Source organism: Rhododendron vialii, chromosome 10a, assembly GCF_030253575.1.
Source record: "Rhododendron vialii isolate Sample 1 chromosome 10a, ASM3025357v1".
NCBI lineage: Eukaryota > Viridiplantae > Streptophyta > Magnoliopsida > Ericales > Ericaceae > Rhododendron > Rhododendron vialii.
The window spans coordinates 19,840,795-19,852,169 of NC_080566.1; the positions used below are offsets into that span (position 1 = coordinate 19,840,795).

Consider the following 11,375-nt stretch of genomic DNA (forward strand, 5'->3'; position numbering starts at 1 on the left):
CGCTTTTAACATATTTTCCTTTATACTATATCCACTAAAAACTAATCCGGTCTGCAAACGAAGAGCTACAATTTTGATTGTTAAATTTAAAAATTGCCCAAGTTTTTTACATGCGGCTAACTGCAATTAATTTGCATATAAAATTAAAGAGCTGAGAGGCGGCCATTTGCTTTTCATCTCCAGCGCGCTCTGCCACCATCACTTGACTTCCTAATTTAGCTACACCAAACCAACTCTCTATAAAAGTTGTTTTATTGCTTCAGCTTCTCGATCACCTTGTGGCTGAGAACTGCAACGTACCCTGCAATGCATTGTACTAGCTAGCTAGTATCGATACTACCCATAAATTGCCACAGTATCTTACAGTACATTCTACATTCTTCTATATTGGTATTGGAAGATAAAATTATCTCCTCCAACGGAAAGAGGGGGTTGTAGCTAACCCTTAATTAATTAGCATACACCCCTTTCCTTTTGCTTCTGTGCATGGCACCCGCGCATAGGTCACTTAGCTAGAGACCTTGCTGGTCATCCACGGCGCATCAAATTCAACAGTCTTCATTTCTTTCCGGGGGCCCCCTCCAAACCCCGGTTTCTCATCGCGACCCCTCTTTTTCTCATTCCCTTTCATCCATACCCCAAACAGTTTCAAACCCTCTCCCATCTGTTTCCCCTTATTTTCACCATCATCAACATCGTCGTCATTGTTATCTGTACTAGTGCCGATCTCACCATCCGATCCATCATCACGGCTAGACCCACAGCTTCCTTGCCTCATGATGCGATTGACGTGATCAGGCGCTACTTTCACATATTTAGTTAAAAAATTGATGAGCTCGTCGCATTGCTTCTTTGCCTGCACTAGCTCCGTGCTCAAAACCTCATTTTCTCTCTTTAGCTTCTTGTTCTCGTCGGACAAGTCAGTGAATTGTGCCTTTTCCAACGCATTCACCATTTCGGCGTTCTTCAAGTCCGGCAAGGAGGTGGAAGTGGACCCTAGATCCTCGCCGGAATTGGACGACGATGAAGCACCACTGACAGCTACAGATTTTTCGACTGTCGGGCTTAACGTTACAGTCTTTCGGCGTCGTATCTGTGTGAGGAGCTCCTTTTGGCCTCGTTTGAAATTCTCGTTGGCAAATTCCCATTTGTCGGGTACAGTCTTTCGAAATCCCTAGAAAGAAGCATGCAACAAGGTGAATATAATAGAAGCATTATTTTCCCATTTTTGGATTAATTATCATTCTAGTAAATCTTTCAAAATAGCTTGTACTTTTTTTTTTTTTTTTGCCCAAAGTTTATGATTTCCATTGATAACGAAGAGCTTACAATATAGGGCATGTTCTTCTTGAGGGAGAAAATAGCCGAATAGGCAGGTAGGCAATCCAAAGACCACTCCAAACCCCATACACGCACATATTATTTACATTATGTATTCATTATACTTTAAATAATAATGGCTTGTTACCAAGATGTGCAAGTACCAAAAAAGGGAGTCAAAAATATCTGAAGCACTTGAATGCCAAAGATAGAATCGAAACTAGGGGCTGCAAAAGAAAGCAAATGAAGCCGTGTAGTGTAGTACGCCATTAATTCTACCTTTAACTTGAAATCCCCCGTGCTTTAAAAAGTATATTCGAAAATTGTAGTACTATAATTGAAATTGATCGCAAGGGTTGGAGTAGGTACGTAATTTCCTCATACAATAATTAAGTTAGTTTAAACTATCAAGCTTTAAAATGCATGTGTACAAACTAATGAACTACTGTATATTAGATACCTAATTACCTAACGTATGATCAATTGATTCAATTCCATATCAGCTTCACTGGTTCTAAATCACTTCTAATACTTTCCCCCCAAAGTCATTTTTAAGAATAAAGCAATCATAGTTTTGATACTGTATATATTACTCGATCCCTCTACCTCTTATGATGCGTCTATTTTCGTTATTCTTACTTTTTTTAGGAGACATCATCATTACATCTTTTACATCAATTTTTACATTCACTTTTCAAAATGACAATTGTACAAATTTTTACCCATTAACTTTTCAAAATGAACGTCTATTAAGGGACAACTAAAAATTGAATAGTGGCCGGACTCTTATTTGAGGATGGAGGGAGTAATTGTATAATGAATATATTAGAAGAATATTCTTTTTATTTTTGAAAAGTTGTTAACAATATATTCTGAATTTTTTAAGGCAATCCGGTATTTCAAAAGAAAGACAAATTACGAAAACCACTCTCAATGTTTCTGCAAATTAGAGATTGCCCCTCATGTTTGAGAAATTACAAAATATTCTCTGTTCTATAACAAATTACTCCATTGTGGTGATATAGCCACTAGAAATTTTGACAGAATGTCTGACATCATCAAATCATAATTACAATAGACCACACTGTCCTTTTGCTTCCATGAAAGGTTGCAACGTTGTGAAAATATCCTTTCAAAGACTAAGAAAATACATGTTGATACTGTAATTAGAATTTGATAATGTCAGACAAATTCTGTCGAATTTCCTAGCATTTATCACAACAAGAGAGTAATTTGTTATTAAAAAAGAATATTTTATAATTTTCCAAACGTGAGGGGGGAATCTACAATTTTCAAAAACCTTGGGGATGAATTTGGTTATTCACCCAAAGGAAAATAAAAGCAATCCTACCTTCCCATGAACAATATTCATGGACCTAAGTCCAATTTTTTATAAAAAAAATAATAATAATGTTATGCCTAAACATATAAAGAGTTGAGTCTATATTTTTTAGAAAACTCTTGGCAAAAGGTGTGAATAACTAGAATAATCACTATGGAAAAGGATCCCTCAGGAGCATGATCAAAAAAATGTATTAGTCTTTGAAGAGAATAATCAAAGATTAAAAAGATCAATGACACAATTGCAAAAACACCACCGAAGACACTAGAAGGCAAGACGCCAAAAAAATTAAAGTAACTTAATTATAACATAATTCTGAAATGTTTACTCAAATTTGAAATTATAAATTCTCTTAATTGTTGTAATGAACTTTTAAAAAATATTTGTTGGCACTTTATTTTTTCATAAATGCACTCAAAAAGTTTTCTTTGATTTGTGTGCTTAAAAATTATACAGTACAATTCTCGTTGTAAGACGAATTTTAGAGTGTATTTATTAAAAATAGGGGGAAAAAAATCCTTCCATTATTAAATACTAAAACAAACTACTATATGGGAAGGTGGAAGTTGTATACATTTTGCCGTCAAATTAGAAACGGAGCACTCCAGATTATGGAGTCCAGTCTGTCCAGAAGAAACTTTAGCCCGCGAGTAGGACCGGCATAGGGAACCTTGAGGGCGGGCGCCAACCATAGGCGCCAAGTCTTTATTGACTGGTCAATAAGGCTTTAAATTATCATCAATCCTACTTACATAACAATTCAAACACAACATCTTACATACATGGGGGCCCACACATAATAGTGTGTGTGGAGCCCACATGTACGTGAGAGATTGTGTAAGTTGTGTTTGAATTGTTATGTGAGTATCATTTTTGTTAAACTATATACGTACACTGTCTATAAAGAGATTACACACATCCTAATAAAGTAATCATATAATTATTAATACAAGACAGTTCAATCAGATTTTAATAGCGACCTAAAAATGAGTAGTTATTATCGTCACTCTTCAATCTTCATCATTTGATTTGAATCATACCCTTATTGATATTTCATCGATTTTATTTGAAGATTTATTTGTCGATATTCATGTAAATAAACAGTTTAAAAATTACACATTATCAGATGGAGCGGTTGAGAGTTTGTGTATGTAACAGCTGTCCCGCTGTGTACGACAACTATCATGTACTCCAGAAGTTGCCTCTATATCTATGCAAGCATATCACGACATTGCTAGGGAATATTAAGATGAGAAGTGCTAGAAACATATATGTATATTGTGCATTTGGGACTTGTGGAGGCCTACACCCATTATATGTGTGCAAGTGAATGCATGTAGTTGGGAGTGTTTCCAATGAAGCTGTGTAGTTGCCATTTTTTGGGCTCATTTTTTATTTATTTTGATAGTGGAGATTATTTACTTTGTGGAGCTTGCTGAGACCATCAATTTTTAATATGTTTGAACAAGTGCGAATATCTTATTTTTCTAATTATTTTATCTTAAATAGTCATAATGAATTTTTGGTTCTAAGACCTTTCAATTAGCACCATAAGAGAGCCCTAAAACTAAATAAGGAGTCTTCGGGTGCTCGTTGAAAGGCCTTAGAGCCAAAAATTCATTACAACCATCTAGGATAAAATGATCAAAAAATAAGATCTTCTCACCGGTTCAACCGGATTGAAAATTGGAGCACTAAATTTTTTAATCATATTTTTCCGTTAGTTTCATTAACGGTGTTAACGATTTTACCAATTTGGAACATAAAACAAACTACACAGACGAAATTGAGACAATTAAAACTAGAGGGACGAAATTGAGACAACCGTAAAATTAGAGAGACGACTACAAAAATTTACCCATATACTGTAATTAGGTAGCTTTTTTTACGTCATTTGTATATTCGTTGTTCGGGATGCACATGATTTTCTATCTTTATACTCCCTCCGTCCCAAATTGAATGTCAATTTTTGATATCCGTGTCAATTTCAACTCCTTATATCTTTCAATATGGATCTCAAAATATATACAATATGGATCTTGTTTGATAGTTTTCGATTAGTTCTATTATACAAAATTTTCAAACTCGTGAAAAACATTATAGATTGAAATATATAAGCGATGAAAAATGACACGAATTTTAAAAATTGTCATTCTTTTTGGAACGGAGGGAGTACTAACTTTGGATGAATTCCAATATTTGTGTCGTTGGACTTTTGAAAAAATATGATTGATTGCCTTGTCTTCAAAAAATGTAGCCCAAATATGGCCTAGCGCACCCTTTGCAGTTTCCAATCAAATAGGCAAGGAGGGCCCCACTATCATAGCTGGCGCCACCAGAAATCTTACCAGACGAGGTGTACCTAGTGCCTACCTTCCAAAGTATATATTCATATTCATTCAGATTAAAGGTGAATTTGAATTAAAAAGTCAAGTAACTTATAAAAAATTGCATTGATCTGTTCTGTGTCAAAATTTTGTAACTTATTGATTCATCTCGTTGAGACAAATTGAAAAAGTAAAAAATTATTATCGAAATCTATAATTTTATGAATAAAGACGAACAAAGTCAAAAAAATAATTTTAACTTATTTTTGTCTTTTTAAAAAAAATTATGAGTTACGATCAAAATTTAATACTTTTCCGATTCCTCTCACCGAGACGAATCAATAAGTCACAAAAATTTGACGCAAAACTAATAAATGCGATTTTTTTAAATAAAGACAATAAAATAAGATACTATATATTTGGACTTTTAAAGTCAAATCCACCATAATTTGAGAAGATATTACCAGTGTAGCCCTCACCTAATACAGCTTATCCTGGGTAAACTGGTCTATTCACCTTCCCAAAACAATCTTGTAAGTTGGTTGACAAACATTACACATAAATCATTTGAAATTTCTTCTTTTCTTTTGAGGCCAGTTTCATTTTTGGTTATAATAGATATGAGTACTTTTATTCAGCTTTCACTGTTTTACCAACCCTTTTATTGACTCTTGATCAAAAGAAAACAGTATTAAATTACAAAGCTTAACAAACACAATGTAAAAAATCAGAATTGAAAAAAAAATGACAGGAGACCTTTTATAAAAGCCATAAGAAACAGAAAGCCTCACTTAAAACAAGTGTAGGTGAAAATTACAATTTGTATTTAAAAATACACGCATAAAAGCTACCCCAAAACTATAATTAGTTTGTATAATTTATTTGACAACTCCCTTCCCCTATAATACTAATAAACTAATAAGGATGATGCTATGGTGCTCCCGGTCATTTTGAGAACACCGTAATTGTTTGCATAACTTTACCATTAGGAGCATAACTAAAATCAATTACAAGCATAACAGAACCCAAACAAGATATAACCAAAGAATATCCAAAAAACCAATTAAGGCGTAACTAAATCCAACCAAGGCATAACAAATAAGTTATGCCCTGCTATGGTTTTGGTTATGCCTTGCTATGGTTCTGTTATGCTTGTAATGGGTTTTGGTTATACTCATAATAGTTTTGTTATGCCAAAAGTTATGGTGTCCCCAAAATGACCGGAGACACCGAAGTCATTCCCTACTAATAAGTTTTGAATGGAAGCTTTATTAATTTTTGAGATTAAGGAATTAGTTTAGAGAAGAATTTAATTTTTGTAAAATTTTTAAACCAGTTTAAAGTTTTGACTGAGATCTTTGAAAATTGTGAAAAACTTGATAATCTTGTGCTAATTTTTGTTTTCATTTTCTATACAAAATTACTTAATCTTCTGCTTGATACTTGGTATATATATATATATACACACGCGAAAAGTTTGATATTGGTTTATCTTAGGAGTATGTTTCACGTTCTTTTCTTACAAAAAAAAAAAATTTCACAATCATCAAACAATTATTATCTTAGGAGTATTATTTTTTTGGGTAAGACAATGATCAAACATACAAATGGAGATAGCTAGAAAGAACTGGAATGAACATATATAGAATTTCCGAGGTTAGAAAAATTAACAAAAGAAGGAACTTACGTACGTAGGTATTAAGTTGGCGAACAAAGCTAGAGAAGTTGTTGTGCTTGAAGTAATTGGGCAACAAATCCCTGGCGAAATCCGCCGTCTTCAACACCACAAACGTCGTGCCTTCCTCGTTCCACGATATCACCTCGTCGCTGCTCCCATCCTCCACCAGCTCATACGTTTTCGACAGAAACGGCGCCGGAACCGACCTCTTCGCCATTTGCGCGCCCTTCCCCGCCCACCCACCAAATTAATAAAGAACAAAAACAACGATTGGAATATTTGGGTGTATATATATGTAGTATTATATTATGGAAACTAACTAATCAACAACTGAAGAGCAAGAGGGCGGTGAGGAATTCCCAGCCCCAGCAGTAGAATCCGGAGAGGAACAATCGGGTGTTAGATTTTTCCATAGCTAATTGTTTCGGTGTGAAAGCAAGAAGACGAAGAGGAGATCAATACGGCCATAACTCGACTCTTGGCTTTCCACCGATTTTTCTGGTGTGGGTTCCGGCATGGGATTTTTTGGTCTAGTTTTTAGTAATTTATATATATATATATATATATATATATATATAGAGTGAGAGTGAGAGAGAGAGAGAGAGAGAGAGAGAGAGAGAGAAGAAAAGGAGGGGAGGAACCATATATCCACCAACTAAAGAGACTGACGACCGGGCGTTAATCTAGAAAGTTTTGGAAAACACTGTGTGAATATTCCAAGGGAGAGGAGAAAACAGAGAAAACTTTAGTCTTATTTTTGACTAGTACTAGTTTTTTACTAACTTTTTTTTGGGTAACTTTTGGGTAAGTTTTAGACCAGTAGTTTGAGAGAGAGAGACGGGAGAGAACTTGTGGCGAAAGACGGGCGTTTGTCTTCTATGCTTAACGTAGAAGTAATGGTAGAAATATAATTTTAAATCATAACTCTGCACATATAATTAAATTTAAAATCGTTCGATGCACATAATTACATTACATCAACCCATTCTGAATAATATAAACAATGAAGTGAGTCTAAAACAAATCCATAGAAGGTGTAGGGAGGTATTTCCGAGCACATACATTTAGTTGCTGAACACGTGATATTTGGGAGCACGTGGTAAGAACGACAGGACTTATCGCCGGGCAGTTCGGTAAACAGCAATATGGACCAATGATATGGGAAGTCATTGATCCATGCAGTCTGTTCGGCTAATTAAAGGCCAATGACATGAGAAGTAAGTGGTGTAAACTAAATTGTTCGGCAGATAGAGACATTCTAATTACGTAAGGACCAAGTTACATGTGAAGTATCTGGTCCAAGAAGTCTGTTCGGTAACGAGATGGCCAAACAAAAGAAAGAACTTCAGTCAAGCATTGAAGCATAGGGAACATTCTGGAAGAATTCAAAAACAGTGGTATTCCGTTAAGGAATAAGATCCCGAGAATATAGAGTCTGAGAAAGATACCCAATGCGAATGGGATGTTCGGCCAGTAATGGAAAAGAATCCTAAAAGGACTATTTTCTAATGAGCTGATAAAGGAAACGAGAATCCTTGATATCCTGGATTTCCTATACGAGTTGGGAATCCTATGGCAATAGGGATGCTTGGGCGCCAAGCATACGAATGTCTATATAAACAGAATAAACCTAGAGGTAAAAGGTACGCAATACATTGTTTTCTGATTGCTTTCCTACTGATAATTAGGGTTTGATTGCTAGTACGTGATACTAACTTTGGCATCGGAGGGCCTTTGCCACGAGAGGCAAAGGTGTGCTCACCCCCTGTCTATTTTGCAGATTAGGGTTCCGACGACGAATTAGGGTTCCGGTGAAGAGGTACGAATAAGCCGTTGCAATCCAGTTGATCCGAAGCATCAATTGTTTTCTTCCCCCTACAATTAGCGCCGTCTGTGGCAAACGAACCAACTTTTCTGAAAAGTAATCATGATGGAACAAGATCCAGTTACACCGTTTAGTCCAAAGGACCAATTGGGTGGGGGAAGAGATAAATTCCCACCAGGTGCTCCGAGAAAGCCCACTGGTAGACATAACGGGGATAACTCCAGAGAAAAAGGAGACAAAACTGCTACTGGCTCCACGAGAAGGAGTAGGTCTCATCGAAGAGAAGAGTCAGTTACCCGTTCAAAGAGTATACACGATGATAACGATGTCCTTGATAAAAAGAGAAGGAAAATCGAGGAGTATGCTCGTTTAATTAAGAAACGAGAGTATGAGATACAAGAGTTGCAGCGGGTACGAGAGCACCCAGAAGATTCTGGACTCTCTCGTAGGCATTCCCAGAGGGACGGACGGGCGCTGGTAATCCATAAGCAGACTCATTCACGAAGGAGAACGAGCAGAAGTCCTAACAAAGGGAGATACGAAGCTTCTCCACGAAAAAGGAGAAGCAGAAGTAGAAGCCGAACACCTGTGAGAAGGGCTTCTTCACGAAAAATGAGGAGCAGAGACCGAAGTTCCACCCCAGAAGAGGTGGAAAAAAGGAAGCATCATTGAGATAGGTACGAGAGGCCTGATGCAGATTGGGTCGAGGCTACGGCTCACAAATCAAAGGAACATGAGGATGGGACAGTAACTGCACGAGAAGCAGCACGAAAGGCCCTAAGTAACATTGCAGCCTCCCCTTTTGCAAAGAGGCTACAAGAGGCTAGGTTGCCGAGCAGAGAGAAGCACGGTACGTTCGTACTTTACGAGACAAATACGGATCCCGTAGCTCACATCCAGCATTACCAACAGGCTATGTTCATGCACGAGGGAGATGATGCCATCTTATGCAAGATGTTCCCCTCTAGTCTTGGCAAGGTGGCTTTAGCCTGGTTTCATAAACTAGGCCTGAGATCCATACGAGGATGGAGGCAGTTGGCTGAGGAATTCACTGCTCGGTTCCTGACGAGCAGAAAGGCCCCAAAGACCTTTGAGAGTCTATCCACCATGAAACAGGAGGAGAACGAGCAGATCAGGGATTATGCAAAGAAGTACTGGGAAACTTTCAACGAGATTGAAAGTTGCAGTGAGGAGTATGCAATTGCCACCTTCAAGACTGGTTTGCCTATTCGGGGAGAGCTGCGTCGCTCATTAAATAAACATCCGGTAGCCACTTTGGCTAAGTTGATGGAACGAATAGAGCAACATGCCAGAATGGAGGATGACATACTTCGTGAGGATGGCAGGACGGTTGCCGAACAGTCGAAGGCACCTGCCAAAAAGGTGGATAAGCCAGAGCCCAAGACTTATAGAGAGAGAAGGGAATATGGGCAGGCTAAGAAGGAGCCGTACAAAGATAAGCAAGCTCCTGACCCAAAAAATCTTTCTTTTCTATCACTACGGTTTGGAAAGAACCAATATACAGGATTCTTTATCGAATAAAGAATCAGCCATATTTTAAGTGGCCCCCAAGTCTAGGCGGAGACAATGATGCAAAACGTACTACGAATTAGCACTGCAGTTACCATAAAGATTGGGGCCATATGACCGAGGATTGTGAGATGTACAAGAGACACCTTGATGATTTGGTCTCTCGGGGCTATCTCAAGGAATTTATCCAAGAGGATCCTAAGGAGAAAGGGAAAGCTATGGAACTGGGTTACGAGCAAAACCCTAAAGGAGTAATCCATATGATACATGGGTTGGCCACACCTTATACGAGAAATGAGGTTAGGCTGTTACAAAAGCAAGTTAAGCACGATTAACATGTGATGCGAATGGGAAACAAAAGAGGGCAAAAGAATGATGTGTGCGAGGAAAGCATATCATTCACTGATGATGACCTAGGAGAGGTCCAAATACCCCACAACGATGCATTGGTCGTAACCCTACGAGTTGGGGAATATGACATTGAGAGGATTCTTGTGGACTCAGGAAGTTGTACAGAGGTGATGTACTACGATGCATTCAAGAAGCTGGGATTGGCCCAAACAGATTTGGAGCAATCTACAACACCCCTGATCGGCTTCGGTGCAGGAGCAATCTGGCCCCTGGGAAAGGTAACATTACCTGTTTGGGCCGGGTCAGTGGTTTTGAGGACAGACTTTTTAGTCGTCGATATTCCTTCTTCTTATAACGCGATTATAGGAAGGACGTGGTTGCACAAGATGAGGGCAGTCTCCTCAACTTATCACCAGATGGTGAAGTTCCCAGGATCGAATGGGGTTGAGGTACTTAGAGGCAATCAGAAAGTGGCCCAACAATGTTTAATCTCCATCATTAAAAGAGCCCCAAAGGTCCACCACGTTCATACATTAGAAGTACCAGACCAACCAACTATCGAGGATGTTGGAAGAAGTCCGGCTGAAAAAGTGGTTGAAGGCTTGGAGAAGATTCAGATCAATGAGACTGATCCTGAGAAATATTTTTTAATCGGGGAATCATTACCAACAGAGGAAAAGGCTGAATCAACAAGATTTCTGAAGGAATATGTTGATGTATTTGCATGGGTGCCAGAGGAAATGCCCGGAGTGGATGCAGATGTGATCTGTCACCATTTAAACGTTGATCCTCAACATAAGCCGATAATTCAGAAAAAACGGAGGGCAGCCGTGCAGCATGTGGATGCAGTAATAGAAGAGGTCGATCATTTACTAGAGGCTAAAGCAATACGTGAAGTCTACTACCCAGAATGGTTATCCAACACCGTTGTGGTGAAGAAAAAGAATGGGAAGTGGCGTGTCTGTGTAGACTTCACAGACCTAAACAAAGCGTGCCCTAAGG

At 38.0% G+C, this 11,375-nt stretch overlaps 1 protein-coding gene across 1 annotated transcript; it reads right to left on the reverse strand.

Moving 5' to 3' along the window:
• Positions 1–60: 60 nt before the first annotated feature.
• LOC131303826 (heat shock factor protein HSF24-like) lies at positions 61–7,272 on the reverse strand. Its single transcript, XM_058330858.1, has 2 exons — positions 6,681–7,272; positions 61–1,174 (listed from the first exon to the last, which is right to left on the reverse strand). The coding sequence occupies exons 1-2, from the start codon at positions 6,882–6,884 to the stop codon at positions 509–511; spliced, it is 870 nt and encodes a 289-aa protein (XP_058186841.1). The 5' UTR covers positions 6,885–7,272; the 3' UTR covers positions 61–508.
• Positions 7,273–11,375: the final 4,103 nt, after the last annotated feature.